The 18943-nt window shown below is 33.4% G+C and overlaps 1 protein-coding gene across 3 annotated transcripts in view; it reads right to left on the minus strand.

Annotated features, from left to right (window-relative positions):
* Positions 1-761: 761 nt before the first annotated feature.
* LOC125062771 overlaps positions 762-18943 on the minus strand; it is a 51233-nt gene continuing 33051 nt past the window's right edge. For 2 of the 3 annotated variants that reach the window (XM_047668920.1, XM_047668939.1), the window contains exons 6-7: positions 2438-2635; positions 762-1637 (exon numbers count right to left, since the gene is read on the minus strand). In XM_047668920.1, the coding sequence (XP_047524876.1) occupies positions 2438-2635 (198 nt within the window). In that variant the 3' untranslated portion in view covers positions 762-1637. The remainder of the gene's footprint in view (positions 1638-2437; positions 2636-18943) is intronic. The other variant, XM_047668929.1, reaches the window with a different exon arrangement.

Consider the following 18943-nt stretch of genomic DNA (forward strand, 5'->3'; position numbering starts at 1 on the left):
ATTAAAATAATAATTTATTATCTAAACAAATCCATGTCTACTTCAGTAAGATAGTAGAACGAAAGGTAATAATAAGTTTTATTACCTTTTGTTCCCATGCATGAAAAATTCAGTAATTTCATCGGTCTCGCTGTTATAGTCATGGTAGGCCCTTTATGACGCCAGAAAGTTAGCGTCAGACTTTAAATAATAAAAAAATACCATAGACAAAAAAATGTTTCACTGTCATTTGGTGTGTATTCTAACTTATAAACTTTGAGCAACTGACGGAAACTGAAGCTGCTCAACAAAGTTTCTTAAATCATTTACATCAATACAGAATATAAAATTATCAACAGTGTCTGTTCGCGATAAACTCAACTATTTGCACGGATTTTGTGTGGTTTCAACATAGTTTGCGGTTCACGAGTAACACTAAAATATAAATTAAACTAATTATCCAAACGGCTTATAAAAACTAATTTTCTTAAATATAATTCTATTATACTAACAAATAATTCGGATTGATAATATCATCTAAACATATATTAAATACAATTATCACATTTTAAATACTCAAAATTCCTAACCAAATTTTAAAAGATTTTCACATTTATGCTATTTTTTTCACCATCACATTACATCAATTTTACATTGTTTTATGGGATACAATTGTTTTTTAAACACTTAAGCTAATAATTCGAATGCTTAATACTAAATTATCACAAATCACATTAGCAGGAACTCAGATTATATTCCTCTAATATTTTGTCAATTTTTTAAAATTAAATCCTAAAATCAACATCTTCAATCAAAATGCCGACACCAATTACTCGTGGAAACTTGTAATAAACCTAGAACACCACCTGTCTCTGAATTGTTTTCAATATCAAAATAAATAGGTAATGAAACAAAAATATATTTCGGATTAACATTATACCTTTTACTAAAAGTTTGATATTGCTAATCGGAAAGAATCAAACCGACTGGCCCTACAACCCAATTTCCTTACTTAACATAAACTATACATCTAAACTCAGCAGAATAATTCATGATGAAATTAAAGTTAAAAAAAATAAGATTTAAAAAATTATGCGTCCACTAACGACAACCCAATTCTGATATAGTTTGAACGTGGCGTAACTTGGAAAAGCGAATTCCGATATTGATGAAAGAGTAAGACTGCAGTTAAGGTTTCTCCATCTTTTTTCGAGCCTACGGAACGCCCAAAAAGGGCAGACATCGCAGTCCATAGACACCCATTTAAGTGGGTGCCGGCCTTCGAGGGAGGAGTATAACTCTTTCTTTATACAATTTGAGGTATAAAGAATATCACCCCCACCGGGAGAGGATACTTCGCTAGCTCGCAAAAGAAAATGTCTTTATTTATTTTCCAATATTCTATCTTAACTGTTATTAAATACGTTATACTTTTTGCGAAGCGGACAGTGGATATGGTACATAGATAAGAGTAAGCACGAAGGTGATTTCATAAGGAATATCATTGCGTCTATTAAATTAGATAATACTTAATAGTTAATTGGTTAGAAGGCATTGAGACAAATAATTAATTATTAAATTTTCAATACCATCACATCAATCAAAACAATTATTGTTTTTGTAACGAAATCCTTGTTCTTGGCCTGCATATCACATTGCTGAAACAAAAACGATGTTAAATCACGGGTAAAGTAATGATTGTCTGTTCCGTAACCCCCCAATGGGGCCGGCAACATTTCTGCATATATTGATATATTTTTCGTTAGGGGCAAGTGATCTGCATAGTTGCGGAGTCTTGGTGCGTATAGACTGTATACGAATACAGGGTAAAAAACGTAGTTGAATTTTAGTTGGCTTTAATAAATTATTGTTCTGTGTGTTTCTGTCAAATTGTGTAAACGAAATAAAAACAAATGAGTGCTTTAAATAAACTCATGCACTGTGGGGGGTCTCATAGCCTAGCGGTCTTATTAAGTGGCAACTAGGTGAGGGGTACCGGGTTCGATTCCCGGTTCGAGGGCAAGTTTTAATTAAATTTAAATTTGTCCTCGGCCTTTGGGAGGGTTGTGCGGTACCGGGCGAGTGCTTAAACCGTACATAGAGGACACGGTCGAATTTCTAAAAAAAAGACAAGCATGAATTATAAAAAAATCCTATACTTGACGCTGGCTAATGCACAAATCGTGCCAGAGCCATAAATAAAAAAAATAAAAAAAACTCATGCACTGATTTAGTATGTTGCATAAAGAAATTACAGAATATTAAAAGAACCACATAACTTCTTGTCTATTGTTGTAATATTATTTAGGTTTTACGAGTATTACTTTCTTGTATAACTTTAAGTACTGATTAGGTTTTGTAGGTGATTTATGCGTCATCTGTCTCTGGAACAGAACTAGTTGTTGCATTAAGATCTATCTCGTTTGGTAAGTTAAAAAATTAGTAGTGTAATACTTACTTAACGTAAAACAGCTCCAAATAACCTCTGCCCCCTCGACATGAGTAATTCCACTGCAGCAACAGCAGCCAGGAGCAACAGTAACGCTATCAACGCCAGAGCAACGCGGCAACGTCTGCGCTGCTTATGCCTGCGAGCAAGGCGTCTCGAAAGCTCCTCGCCCTTCGCACCATCTAAAGTGAAAAGCGCGCTGGCTGCCTGAAATTGTAGAAAGCACATTATTATACAAATGTAAGGTGATAGAGACATCTTGGAATCAAGCATCGCTCCCTATTCGCTTTGGCGGGTTAGAGAGGAACTAGGAGGAAGTCCAGTGTTTCTCTCAACTGCTCACAAAGCTGGTCTGGTCTTGTACGTAAACCCTAAGATCCTATTCAAAACTAAGCGATTAAAAAGAGTGGCGGAAAAATTCTTGTCAGTTCTTCTTGCCCACTCTACGCCCTTAAACTGGTAGTAAATGTAAATTTACAATTAATTTTACTTTTTTTTTATATGAATAAAGATATTTTGAGTTTGAGTTTATTCTACAAACTACGAGATTGAGGATTGAAAGCAATAAATGCGTGGTCAGCATCCGACCCACCCTTGAGTGGTTCTAGCGTCAAATTGCCAAGGAGCTGGGATGATCTTTGAATTCTGAATACCAAAACTTATTAGGTCAATTTCAAACCGCGCAAGGTTGGCGGCAGTGGGGTCTAGAGAAGCCGATCATAGTCTTGATGCATTTATTAGATTCAAATACGTGTGAACCCACGATTGTAAGGCGAAACGAAAGGATTTATAACATTGTCTATCACATATAACGACACCATTTCTTCAAAAGTATTCGATGTGACATAGCAAAAAGGCGTATAAGCTTATAATGACAATGGGTGATGCTCATTGCTCGAAGAACAGATGGCCGATGGGGCAAATAAAACCTCGAGTGGAGCCCGTGGACCAGTCGACGATGCGTTGGACTGCCTCCTGGCCAGAAGACCTGGTGAGGGTGGATGGATTGGATGCAAAGCGGTGTGGACCAATCGAAATCGATGTGTCAATAGCAAGTCGCCTTTCGTTAATCGAATCAAATGAAATAAAAAAAGCATTAAGTCTTTTAATGTTTAAATTATCTGTGGTCGATCGAGTCAATTGCGTATTTCGATTGCATAAATTCATTTATGTAAAAATCGTAAATAAATCTCACTGGAATTTCTATAATTAAGGTTATTTTGACGAAATTCAATTAATAATAAAATTTTATTAAAATTTTGGGGACATTCGTATGACATTGCATTTATTGTACGTACTACTAACGTCTACGGTTTTGTTTGCTAAGAATTATAGTAAATTCTCTGTATATATATCTGTACGTTCAGATGTTTCAAACAATTTCTTAAACAAAAACGCACGCGCAGTATCCGAACTATACTAGCAAATCAAATCACAATTGAAATTTATTTAGTTATTCGACACTTCGTCGCCAAAATCAGTGATATAGCTTTCGCGCGATCTCATCCAGGCAACCACTTATTTATTTACTTCGTATTCCTACAGCTAACATAAATTATATATAACAAAAAACATTTATAGTAAAGTTATAGCTGAAGATGGAATACATAATGTATACAAAAAGGATCTAATATTTACGAAAGGAAAAACATATTAAGTACCTTCGGCTGTGCTTTGTGATGGTTTGAAAGTGAGGGTATGTACGTATGTGTGGTTTTTAAATACATAAAAAATAAGGTGAGTGCAAGAATTGCAAGCTAAAATATTACACATGCTAGACCCGAAAGGTTAAGTAAATATAGAATTGGCATCTTCAAGGAAAATTACTATAATTTCCTCAAATTATAATATAAATAATGTAATTTATTCATAATAACCGCTAGTGAACATCCGACATACCGTTATCGAAAATTTCACAGAATATTTGTAACAGTACCCGATCAAAGACTTACGCATAATTCTTTTGTCAACATTTAAGGCAACATTTAAGTGTTTAACGCACAAAACGGATGTTCCTGTGTCAGACACAGAAGGATACTTGCCTATTTGAAATGATCACGAAACAGATACAGAAATCTGAGGACCAGACCTAAAAGGTTGTAGCGATTGCTAATAATAATTTAAGTCTGTATTTTAACAACAAAATTTTCTAATTACCCCAGTAACATCTCTTTTAGAGTGTAAACAGATTTTAAAGCTTCTTATTTTCCAACAGAGCAGTGTTGGCCAAGTGGCTTCAGCGTGTGACTCTCATACCTGAGGTCGTAGGTTCGATCCCCGGCTGTGCACCAATGGACTTTCTTTCTATGTGCGCATTTAACATTTGCTCGAACGGTGAAGGAAAACATCGTGAGGAAACCGACATGTCTTAGACCCAAAAAGTCGACAGCGTGTGTCAGGCAGCGGAGGCTGATCACCTACTTGCCTATTAGATTTAAAAAAGATCATGAAACAGATTCAGAAATCTGAGGCCAAGACCTAAAGAGGTTTTAGCGCCACTGATTTATTTTATTTTTCCAACATTGGTAGTTTAATAAAATAATTGAAAAAATTGTGTTTTTCGTGCTCTACTGTCTAATATATTCTGTAATGTTAGTGCGATTGTGAAGTCAGAAATAAAATACAAATACGGGTCAAGTACGAAATATTATACAAAGAAAATTATTTTAATAACAATGGAAGATAAACGCCATGTACGCAGGTGCTATTGTGATTCATTTGTAATACATGTTAATTTTAATTTCGCAAAATAAATTGGTGTTTGAAGAATAAGATTGTATCTTTTTCGGTATTTTGGTGGTTTTTTTTTGTAAGTTCGTTCGTTTAGTGGTTCGTGATACCGACAGTCGAGTTTATAATGGGCTGGAATAATAAAGCAACAAAAGAACGTACACAACTCAGCAACTAATTTTGGCAACTTAAAAAGTACTTTTTAGTACTTAATTATTGTCGTTATTAAGGGTAGATGTAATGCTGTGTAGAGCATTGTATGTATGATATGATATGTTGTAGCATTGTATGGAAGACAAGCTAACCCAACCAAAGGTAAGTGATTTCAACGCTTTACGGGGTTAGTCGGTAAATCGTGGGACATAACATGGAGTTTACACTGCATATTCTTTACTTTAAAAATTTATAACTTATAAAGTCAGTCCTTTTTGTTTTTTTTTATTTTGACAAGGTTTCTAAGCATCAGTCTTAAAGGAAGACACGAGCAGTTAGTTTTTCTATATAAATAGATATAGATATATATTTATATAAAATTACAACCACAGCACACATGCATTACTTGAAACGAAACGAATGGGAAAAGGGATTTTTTCTTTTGTTTTTGATATCTTTCATTTTACATTTTCTTTGATTGTTGTTATTTTGTGTGTTTGTGTTTTTGTTAGTTATGTCTATGTCTAAAAACTAAGTAAATATAAGGATATTCAAGTAATATAAATAATATATATGGCGGCGCCTAGCCGATTTTCATAGATAATTTATATTTCGGGCTTTCTCAGAGAAAGTGTTCTAATGAAACAAACTTTTCCTTATAAGTATTAAATTGCAAATGCCGATCGTAATATCTAATGACTAATAAACCATGTGATAAATTACTCAATATAAGTTGGAAAATAATTTATTTCTAAATCATTTAATAAAAGAAAAGATTACCTTCCTCATGTACCTCTCTAGCGACTGGTGAAACCATGTGAAATTCCGTGCAGTTTTTTGGGTTTTATGTTATAAGAGTGACGCGGGGAAGGATTTTGTTGTGTAATGTTTTTTTTATAGAACAAGGGGCAAACGGGCATGAGGCTCATCTGATGTTAAGTGATACTGCCTCCCATCGACACTCTCAATGCCATAGGGCTCGCGAGTGCGTTGCCGGCCTTTAAATGTAATAGAAGTAGCGTAGCGAGCCGTATTCGTATTCTTGTCAAAGTCAAAGTCAAATCATTTATTTCAATTAGGCCTATTAAAAAGGCGCTTTTGAAAAATTACAAGTTAAAAATATTTAAAAAAGACTAGATCCACCCTTCCAAAAAGCTCCTTCTTCTCCTTCATATGGAGAAGAATGGGCAAGAAACTCCACAGTTACTCTTTTAAAATAGTTTTTACAATATTTTGTATACATTGATTTCATATGTGATGACCATGTACCTAGAACAAAAAAAACTAGTACTATACTAAAATAAAATAGGCCCATGGTGTTTAAAAAAAACAATTCAGCATATAACTAAATTATTATGTAAATACATGGTGCCTATATATATACTAGATTTTAGTGATTAGATCAGGACCAACATGTTTTGACTAATTAAATCCTAAATATTTATTTCCACCACACAAATAGTAGTAACAATAATAATTCAAAATTGATAAATAGAATGTTGAAACAAATTAAAAAAGTTTTGTCCCTGTGGCAGTGTACCTTACTACTTCGTTGACGAGGAAAGCACCAGGTCTGGGGTACGATCTACATGCCTATGCATTGAACCCCACGGCCCAAGAGTGTCTAGTCCAAAGGTAACAAAATCAAATTTGGAGGAAAACTATATTTGAAATGAAATTATATTCAACAGTATTATATTTCGGAAACAAACGGGATTTAATCCCCTACAATCGAACATATACAATCTATCCAAACGCAGCAATTGTTTGCAATTCTCCAACGTTCTTGAGTCTGACATGCTTCTTAATAATTTAGTAACAATTACCTCTTACCTTGCCATTACTTGACAATGATATGTGGGAACGATCAATTTTGAGCCAATTATTCTCTAACCTGCGGCATCGTGACAAGTGTACGTGATATAAAATTATGTTATAACATACCAGACAAATATATTAGCAGTTGAAGCTTCGAATATACAACCTTATTTGTTAAGTACTCTTCTGCCTCTTTCTATCACAGCGTAAACACAATTTAACAGAAAGAGACAAAACTTACTTTAGTTAAAATAGTATAAAGATTGATTTAGTTTTTATGAATAAGCGTTTCTGTTATACTTTGCCGCTATACAAGTAAGTCCGCCAAAAACAATAAACAAATATATTATATTTAACAAAATCGTCCCCGTGCATTTTACTAAAAAGTGAATGTTTCACAGATTACGAAACTTGTTTTTGAAACACAGGATATAGTTAAAAATTAGTGTCAATTGCCAATATGCATTTCCGTTTACTAATAAATGTCAAATATTCTACAAATAACATTTATTAGTAGTCCAATTATTACTTTAAATAATTTTAATTGAATAAAGTTATTCATAACATGAGCAGTTGGTTGTACGACGACGTACGACTTTCATCCCCGGGTTCGTAGGTTCGATTCCCGTGCAGTGGACTTACTATGTCTGCTTTGAACACCCGCACGGGCGAAGGAAAATATCGTGAGGAAAAAGTTGCCATGCCTTAGACTTTAAAAAGTCGACGATGTGTTTTAGGCACAGAAGGCTCATCTACTTGCCTATTAGAAATGATATGGAACTGATACAGAAATCTGACCAGACCTACAAAGGTTGTAACGCCATTGGTATATATATAATTATAACATAATATAATATAATGCGATAGTCTAGTAAAATCTTGGCAAAATACTAAATTGTTACGGGTTGGAAAACACAGACTAAATGCTCTGATTCATTTTTAAAAATTACAAAAAAAAACAGACACGAATCATGTCAAAAACAGACACATCTTTTACACATCATGTCAAAAACAGACACATCTATTACACACGAAATAATGAGATTTATAGTGCGTTGTTTCATAAAAATAATTTACTGAAAGTTTTTATTATATTTAGATTTCATACCGAGGAAGAAGGAAACGGATGTTCGGTAGAAACAAAAATGGACGTCCCAACAGAACACATCGACGAACGACGCATGGTGACGCATTAAAGAGGTTTTAAGGCGACCGCGACATTGTTATTTTTACTTAAAATGGAGTAAAAATTTGCGCTTACGATATCTTGTCGTAAATCTAGAGAAATATCTTAAATTCATTACATTTATCATAAACAACCTATTACAACTTTTATACAATAAATATTTTAAATTCCTCAACTCTGGTAATACAACTTTTTACGTATTGTGTCCTACAAGACTGGTCGCGAAATACCTCTCTCGTAAAATCCGTCAAATTAACCAAAGGTTACGAGAACACTAAAATAAAGCTTTATACTATAAAAAAAATAGAGATTTCCCAAAAATTGCCGACGTGCACATGCGCAGGGAACTAATCTAATTGTCCATAATGAAAATAACCGTTGCTATATTATCAATGTTACTTAACAATCAAGTTTTGTTTGTATTATTTTATTATTTATGTACTGTAGTAAAACAAAAATTATAAAAAAAGGAATTTTATAATTTTTCAATTTAAATTAGCCCCTTACAGTTTAATTAAAAACACATCACCTATATACAGATATATTATTTCTCATAAAATAAGCGTTAATAAGAGACCAAAAGCCTTAAAATATTAACTATTTAATCACATTTTACCATTGAGTAAATGCTAATTTATGTGCACCTCAATTTTATGCATGTACGTTCAAAATTAACCATTATAAACGGCGAAGTCGTAAAATTAAGCATCCATTAAAGGTTGAATAAAATATAAATAATTATAGTTTCATAATATCGGCTAAGATTACAAAACAGGTTGTAAACCTAATTTAAAAACAACGGATTTCGATAGAGTATGTATTGTAAAATCAATTTGTTATTAACTATTCATTTGCTCCAAGGGGTAGAAGGATAAGAGGGCGGCTCAAAACTGGATAGAAGAAATAGAAGCGTTAGCAGGAAGCGAATGGAGAAAGAAAGCCATGAATATATATATTTGGAAAAACTTTTTTTTTACCCGTGAAGGGGTTCCGATTAACAGTACTGAAGGAAGCTAGGATATTAGGTTGATAAGAAGAAAAAAATGTATATAACAAATCTAAGCTGTATTTACTTTTGTAATGATTGAAAATTAAACAGGCTTTTATTATTACTATTATGATGATGATGATTATTATTATTATTACAGCTGGCATAGTTAAAATAGACTTCAAAAATGATCTAATATTTAGCGCCAAGTCAAATCACATTTTGTCAGGAGTTATACTTAAAACTAAATCTAGTCTGTGAAGCTTAACCTAAGCGCTTGATTAGTAAGCTAAGTCTAGTACGTAAAGGCCGGCAACTAACTTTTTTTTTTTTATAAAGACAATTCACACCAATTGACCTAGCCCCATGCTAAGCTGGTGAAGCTTGTGTTATGGGTACTAGGCAACGGATATACATACATATTATAGATAGATAGACATATAAATACATATTAAAACACCCAAGACCTAAGCACAACACCAAATGCTCATCACATCGATGTTCGTCTCAGCCGGGGATCGAACCCGGGACCCAAAGATTCGCGGTCAGGGGTACTAACCACTAGACCAATGAGTCGTCAAAGCTTGCAAGCCTTCTGGCGGCGTTATCACTTAACATCAGGTGAGCCTCCTGCCCGTTAACCTCCTATTACATAAAAAAATTTATTGGATTTTGACACACTACAATCATGACCTCAGTTTCTGAATGTCTCCCTTAGCTCTTTATTATGCCGCTCAGCACTTCGTTTGTTCGTTTGATAAAATAAAAATGCACTTTGACCTTCTTAAAACAAGACGAACAGAGATTGAAAGCACGAACCACATTTACACAATCATTAATTATTCAAAAACAAATGTAACCAAAATATTCCAAGCCCTGGCTACTTCGAGGTTGTTGGTATTTTACAAGAATTTCATTGCAACATCATTATTGGCACAAACAAATTTTAATGAATATTCTAGCGGCAACTGGTAAAACATTGATTAGAACCTGTATAGTGAATAATAACATTATTTGTTCAGATAATAAATCTTAACGCCTACAGTTTCATTTATTACTAATGTAAAAATTCCAATTCGGACAGAGTTAATTAAAAACAAATGAAATCTTTTTTCACGACTTGCTTAACGAACTAGATATTTAATTTATCTAAACTTCCATATTTGGAAATTTATATAAGTAAAGGACAAAATTTGGCATACAATTTTTGTAGGTATTTTTTACAACATCAGTGATAAATCGGTGGAGTAGTACATCTGTTTACAGAGAACATTTAAAAAAATATATTTTCAGTTATAGTTATAACATTTTTAGTTATAATTAACTTTTTGTAACTAATTTATACGAGTTTTCTATCAATAACTAAGTTTTTACGGTTACGTGTTTAAAACTTGGATAGATTTTGTCAAATTTGATGGAAAGTGATTTTACTTTTCATCGCTGGTAACCATTATTTTCTGTCTGTTCTCTAAACTATATGAATAATACAGCAATTAAGAAAAAGAAAATTATAACAAATTTTAAAAGTTTGCTCCCTGTGGTAGTGTACCTTTAATAATTACTTTAATGTATAACAATTATCACGACGTGGATAAAGTCTATATTATACATATGTATAATATGTATGATGATGATAACTTTACGGATTTTAAATGCAATTGTGTCAAACCCCAAGCTACTACTTCACGACTACTTCATCCGGATGCGCGTTTTACCTGTCACGGTAAGTAACCATCAGCTCTAAAAGTGCACATACACATTTTATTTATTACTGAATAAATTTATTTGAACTCAAAATAAAATACACTAATAAATTTAACTGACATGACAGTTTACAAGATAGCTATTAATAAAATAAAATAAATCAGTGGCGCTACAACCTCTTTAGGTCTTGGCCTCTGATTTCTGAATCTGATTCATGATAATTTTTAAATCTAATAGGCAAGTAGGTGATCAGCCTCCAGTGCCTGACACACGCAGTCGATTATTTGGGTCTATGACATGTCGTTTTCCTTAGGATGTTTTCGTACACCGTTCGAGCAAATGTTAAATGCGCACATAGAAAGAAAGTCCATTGGTGCACAGCCGGGGATCGAACCTACGACCTCAGGTATGAGAGTCGCACGCTGAAGCCACTAGGCCAACACTGCTCTTACATGATAGCTATTAACCTTTGCTAAATTGTCGTAGTTTTTGAATATCTAAAGAACTAAATAACCGTTATATGGTCAGATAGTATCTTAATCTGTTAAACTAATATTTGTATAATACTCCTTGATTAAGAAATGCTCTTTTTACATTAACATTCACTTTACTTAAATATAATTACCACTTTAATAAACTTTACTTATGACATCAAAAATGGCCGAAACAGTTCCTATCAGTAAATGTTCGAAATCTTAATATTATAAACAGTAGCTATCAAATTATTAATAGCATTATTGCCCTTAATTTTAATGCTACGAATTGCAACATAAGTTTATAGATAACGAAATATTGCGATATAATCATAATTTACTCGGAGATACATAAAATCGTTATTTACGATTTCACTTTATTGAAGGAAGGAAGGATTTCCATTCACTTCGCTAAATTATTTTATGTGGCCACGATTGAGCGATTAAATATAATATATTCTTTGTTTTTAAAGGGTTTTTAAAGGCTGAAGGGATAGCCTTACAAAAACTTTCCGTGCATGTTTTGTAGGCGTCAATTGACTTTACATCGTTAAAAAATTGCCAGTTTTATGATAAGTTATGTAAAGTGAATATTAAATATGAATATCGCTTTTTTTGGACATATATTGGTTGTTGCTTAATCCTAGATTACGTTAATAACACCGAATAAAACCGACAGTGTATTCTTGATATCGTTACATCTGTGGACGAATCTTGATAAGAGGTTAAATTAATACATTCCTCTCATCGACAGCAAATCTCTTAGGATTTACAAGGACAGGAACTAAAAAATCTATTATAGTATACATAGCTTCATTTTTTTTTTAATTTATGAAGTTATACTTCTTTAGGCGCGTTATAAAAAATTGATGAGAGTGAAATTTTACGATGCGCGCGCACCGTGACACAAAATTAACAGAATGAAGTTGCCCACGGAAGATGCTACAGCATTGGACATAATTTAAAAACAACATTCGAATAATAATAGAATTTATGTTACACTTAATGTAGGAGAATAATAATAAATATTTATTTACTTAATTTTTCAAATGTAAACTGAACTTTATTGACTATAATGACTCCTTTCAGTCTTTGATTATTTAATTGTAATTAATTATTTGCATGCAATCAAAAACTATTTTTAATAATGCCAAAGAAGTATAACTTCTTACGCGCGTACATATTAAGTACACGCACCCTTTTTTTTTAAACAAATGCAACACATGTCATATTCGGTGAGAGATATAACGGTCAGTACAAATCCATACGTTTATATCTAATTCAGGAATAGACGTTATTATAATAGGTGTTATAGTGTTCAAGCCACTCGATTCGTGCGTTACCTTCATGCAAGATTGATTGACTGCATCCAGTGAGGCATAAACAAAGACGTACAAACAATTTCAAGCGTGATTGATTTATGTAAATCGATGTGGTGCTCTTCAGGGTCCTCTATTAGGGCCGCTACTACATTCTATTAATATTAATGACAATATTAATTTGATTACAAACTGTGAACTATAATGGTCAGAATAATTTATTATAACTTGTGTGTGATTGAATTCTGACTTTATATCGAGCTCTGATAGCTCCTTTATAAGTGAAATCATAGATAAAGATAGAGTTCTCTAGAAGTAAGAATTTCACGTTGCTTTAGCTTTGACTATAAACACAAATGGCTGATGGCTGGCATGGCCAGCCATCAGCCATTTGTGAAAGGGTGAAAGGGTGTCATACTCGTGAAAGGGTGCTACTTGTGGTGAATGGTCGGACTTGAATTTGTGTATGCGGAGATGTTAGTTATTTCGACTATGTATTTGCGTGTTGTTACCACGAGAATGTAAGTGCGTGCTACTATTTCACCATGCCTACTGCTGATAGAGAAAAAATCTTAGGTTTTTTTTATTATTAATTAACTATTAATTACTTAAGATGTACATGGTGTACTGGTTGCAGCTCCTTACAAACATTTTGAAAAACAAATAACTTGGCGATTAAAAAGAGTGGCCGAGAGTTTATTGCCAGTTCTTCTCGTCCGTTCTACGCATTTGATTTGAGAACTGGCAGTTAATGTAAAATTAAAAGCATTTAACATTTAATATGTACATATTTCTTTATTGAATTTTATAAGTGTACATTGTGTAACCTAAATAAATAAATAATTTTGAATTTGAAATATTAAAGCCTTCTCTATTTTGAATGTATACTAAGTCGGATTTATGTAATTAAAGCTTTTTATTTATTTTTGTAATTTGTAACAGCTTAACCTTAAGTAGAATAGAAGATAATTGGTGTTTGGAGTCAAATGTCACATGATAGATTAGCTATCATTTTTCCTACTTGAAATGGCCTAGTTATTCGCGGGACTGTCTTTAAAATCTTAGCACGTAAAATTGAAAGAAATTTAAATAATAATATTATCATTGAAATGGTTACGATGTGTAACACCAGTGGTTATTAATGCAACGGCCTTGTTAATGTTTAATTTATATGAAAAAATTAAATAAGTTTATTATGGACGCACGTTTATATTCAAGTTGGTATTAGTATTGTTTTCTACAAGAATAAGCTGCTTTTTGGAAACTCTATCCCACAGCTCATCCTTCTTAGGCAATTCGTTTAGGATCTCCGCCATTAAGTTGTGGAATAGGCTGCCCGACTCCATACGATTGGCTTCCTAACTTCTTTTATAACTCTTCTGGATATATATTTCTTAACCATATCCTATCCTGCTTTGTAATTCTTATTATTTTGTATTGCATCGCAATTCATTAATCCTTGAGATCAGCTTTTTAGTTTGTTTTATTAATTTTTTTCTGTATTATTTTTGATTAAGATTGGTAATTTTATATGTTCTTTTTATTTTATAAGATTTGTTTATGCACTTCTTACCCATCATATTTTTTTTTTTGTTTTTTTAATTACTAGGGTTGCCTGGAGTAGATCGCCCTTTGCGTTTCTTAAGTTTCCTATTTAATAATTTATTGTTACAAGCTTACTTTATTAACTATAAAGACGCTCAGCATATATGAAAATAAGTATAAAATATGCTTTTAAAGGATATTATTAATAATGCAATGACAAAAAACCTTAAAATACAACACTAATACACGACGCACCAATCAGGGATTGTTATATTATTAGAGCTGAAAATTTCAAAACGTCAACAGGCTGTTCCAGTCAGCATTTGGTAATTTCTAATTCTGTCTTTTCAATTTTATCCCAAAACTAGTTGGGCAAATAAAAACGATTAAATTCTACAATAGGGCAACATATACATTGTTTTAAAATTGGCCAATCTTTCCGACGTTGTGGTCACATCGCATCCGCTCTCCGTCCTTCGTACGTTTTGTCACACACATTCTCGTCTTTGTACCATCGCCTTACGAATTTAATGCAATCACTCGCTATTATATTTCGCAATATATTGCACGATTAGTATGTATACATAATTTATAAGTCATTTGTTTTGAAATATGAAATGTACATTAATTTAAAAGCTTAACACGTAATGTGTTAATCACTGCACTTTTAAGATACTTTTATGTGTTGTTGCGTTGTTCAATTCAGTAACATTCGTTTGCATTGAAAAAAATAGGTACTATTTATTTGTGATATACTGAAGAATTTTTAAGTCAGATAATGAGTGTTTTCTATCTTTCTTTTAGACGAAATAAAATGCGCAGAGCAGTTGCATAACTATACCATCTGGGGCCCGTGGCAAATCTTCTTTCGTGGAAATTCTTTTGATGGGGCCCTATCATTAAAAATCGTCACATTGTACTCAGTTTAATTTTAATAACCACGTCCAACATTCTAGCCCAATGCGTATTGGAGTCGTCATATTCATTCATCCATAGAACATAATATCTCTTGGGCAGGGGCCGTCTTGGGTCGGATGCCCGTGGCATTTTGCCAGCCCTGCCACCTTATTGTTACGCGCTGGCGCAGAGGCGATAAGAACTGGGAGAAACTGATCGTGGTTGACACAGAAGGAAAAATATCACGTGGCCGTTCACCAGATGGACCGATCAAGAGACTCATCGTCCTCAAAACAATAGACTGTTAGAAGAGAAGACACAAACCGGTGGAAACAGATAGTCCACTCCAGATGTTTCCTTGCTGACCGTGATGATCAGACATGAGCTACCAACTGAAGAGAGAACCTTTTAGGAGTACAATTTGCAAAAAAGCTTGGACAAATGGACAAAAGCTTTCCGATAGCTCAAAAGTTTATTGAAATATGTTCATATAAGAACTCATACAAATAAATAGAATATCATTAACAAAATACATATACATTAATAAACTTTAGGCAATAATGTCGGTAGTAATAAATAAAAATTAAGATCTCAAAATTAATGATGCACAGTTAAATATGATTAAATGTTGAAAATAGTCGATGTCAAGGACTTAAGTGTTATAATCAATTATACATTAAAATATAAAGCTTCCAATTTATTTATCGTACATACAATGTCATACGTAAAGTGAAAAATTTGCAAAGTTTGTACAGTCGTGTAGAAAAACTTATACGAAAGTGTTATTTGATAATTCAAGTATCTGCGCAGCTTTATTTGAAATAAAGAAATTCCGTTCGTAACGTTTTTTTCTTTTATAACCGGGCAGGAGGCTGATGTTAAGTGATACCGCGCCCATGAACACTCACATTGCCAGAATGCTCGCAAGAGCCAGCCTTTTAAGAATCGGTACGCTCTTTTTTGAAGTACCCTAAGTCGAATTGGTTCGGAAATAATTCAGTTGGCAGCTGGATACACATAACGCAGCAAAGACTGCCAAAAGAAACGGTTAGTTGTGGACGTCAAGGTGATACGGGTGGTATTTCGTATTCCGCCTCGACGTCCGATGATAAAATTCAGCTGCAGGTATTAATCCGAACAACTCCTCTAAACACTCTCCATGGTAAATACGGCGGAAGATGAAGAGTGACCCCACATCTCTACGCAACGCCATCGATCGAATCGCCCTCCATTGAATACGGTCCAGCGGTAGTAGTTGGTACTAAGAGTAGGTGTCTAATAAGCTTGTGTATTTATTAAATGGAGCTTGAAAAATTAGATAGACAAGTTTATGACCTGTTCCAGACAGTAATTCTTGTCTATGATTTAAGATTTACGGCGGGGCGAGCAAAGCTTTTTGCATGATAAAAAATTGGCTTAGTTCTTTTGGTAATAAAAGTTCTAAAGAAACATTTAAAGAATGAACGTTACGATCTTTTCACCTTACGTGCCGTGTTTAATGATAATTTACAGGGTCTATCAAAAATTACTACCTACGCCAAAAACAGCCCATATAATAAATATATTTTCTCCACAAACAATCAAAAAATACTTTCTCACTTTTGTCTGTAATAGTACCGTCAAGCGGTGAATCGTGTCGCAATGGCCCGCGGCAAGGCAGTTTCGCGGTCACCGTCAGCGCCAATATAGTCCACATACCTTCTAGCAGTAACCCAATATTTTAACACATGAAGTATTATAGAACAAATTTCACCTTCTCTTATGAAAAATGATCAAGGTTCGAATATAAACATTTAGCTGTCACGCCCGGTCTGGAGAATTTGTATGTCTATTATAACCATAAAAGATATAACTTTAGGTTTAAATAAATCTATATATTTGGCGTTCTAGATAAATACAGTGGTACAGAGCTTAATTCGTTCCGTCCCTTTGCTCTTATGTCAAAGCAATTTTCCCCATTGAAATTAGTTGAAATGCTATTAATCCGTTTTCAGCACCCAAAACACCACCTCAGTTGTTTTTGTTAAGTGTTTTTAATGATTGCATGTTTTAATTCAATAGAAATCATCTTCTTCGGACCCATGGTTATACAAATAAATGTGATGTTTTGTAAATGTACGAAAAGCGAAAATGCTCTGAAAAGGAAAACAAACGTTCTGTCTGCGGTCTAGTCTGAGGTTGGTGGAACTGTGTGTAGAGTGCGATTCCTCGTATGTATATAAAATCTTGCTCTCATTTCAAAGCAAAACATCGACTACTCGTATTTCAAATCACTCGTATATTAGAGCACTCGTACCTATATCAAGGTACCACTGTATCTCTTAAGCAATAATAACTAACGATATAGGACTCGAAAGTTGTCTTAAAATCTTTTGACATTCCTATAATCATTTTTGACGTGACAACGTCTAATAAATGACGCCCGCTGCTCGCACGAAAAAACATGACTCATTGTCCCGTTACGCCTATTTGTTCCGTTACGCTCATTGGGCACTTGGGCTGCTTCTATCTCTCAACCACTCGAAGATTTAAGTAGCAATAATTTCATCAATGTTTTGTTATGACGTTGTCACGTTAAACTATCGTCCGTAAACAAACTTTACAGACGACCATTTTTTGCAATATTTTTTTCCTCCTAGTTCGAGTTTGTTCTATCAAAATCAAGTGACAAGTGAATTGAATTACTATCCGTTATGAAACTGTAACCGTAAGAAACCGCGTGTGCCGGTCACGTGTTTATGATTAATTAATAAAGCTTAATCATTGCAAGTATTCTAGTTTTTGATATGACATGATATTCTACTTTCCAGTAGCAAATATTGCTTTATCTGTGATGTCACACCTTCAAATCTATTGCAATTATAAGCAGGTTATATCAGCTATCAAAGAGTTGACATATCTTTCTAGTATATAATTAATTCGATATTGTAATGAAAGAATTCTTTTCCTATATTATAAGCATTTTTCAGTTCATTCTAGCCTAGTTTATTTATGTATTAAGACGTTGTTGAAAGCATACAGAAATATAATGGCGGCCTTATCGCTTTCGAGCGATCTCTTCCAGGAAACCACTGTAAAAAGTGAAAGGAACAATAATAAAAAAAGGACACATGAATCACGATAATTTTAGATCAGTTAATACGAACGTTAGGGATACGATGTGGACAGGTAATGCTTGTACAGTAGAGATTTAAAGGAAGAGCTAAGCAAATAGGAACGGGAAGTGAATTCCAATGCCTCATTGAGACCCTAAAGGATTCGCCAAGAAATTAAGAGTTATGAGATTTTTATGAGCTAAAAATTACAAATAAAAGACCTCAAAAGTACGCTATGTGTAAAATCTGTAACATCAAATTGTAGCTTATGTTATAAATTCTCAATTAATACGAAACTACGTCCAAAAAATATGCGTTTCTAAAATAAAAACCATAGGTGGAAGTACGGGTCGTATATTACATGTTAAAAAAACGTGTGTGTACTTATGTAGACGCGTTAGAAGTTATGTAACTTCTTTGGCGTAACAAAATAAAAATCTTTTCAAAAATTGTAATCTACGTTTGTAGATTAAAATTTATAGACACTAACAATAGAAAAAACTAAAATGTCAACATTTATTTTATAGCAAACTTTAGGGTGTCAGTTTTGTGTGACGGTGTGCGAGCGCATCGTAAAAATTTACTCTTATATTTTTTTCCCTAACGC

This window comes from Pieris napi, chromosome 2, assembly GCF_905475465.1.
Source record: "Pieris napi chromosome 2, ilPieNapi1.2, whole genome shotgun sequence".
In the NCBI taxonomy this organism is placed as follows: Eukaryota; Metazoa; Arthropoda; class Insecta; order Lepidoptera; family Pieridae; genus Pieris; species Pieris napi.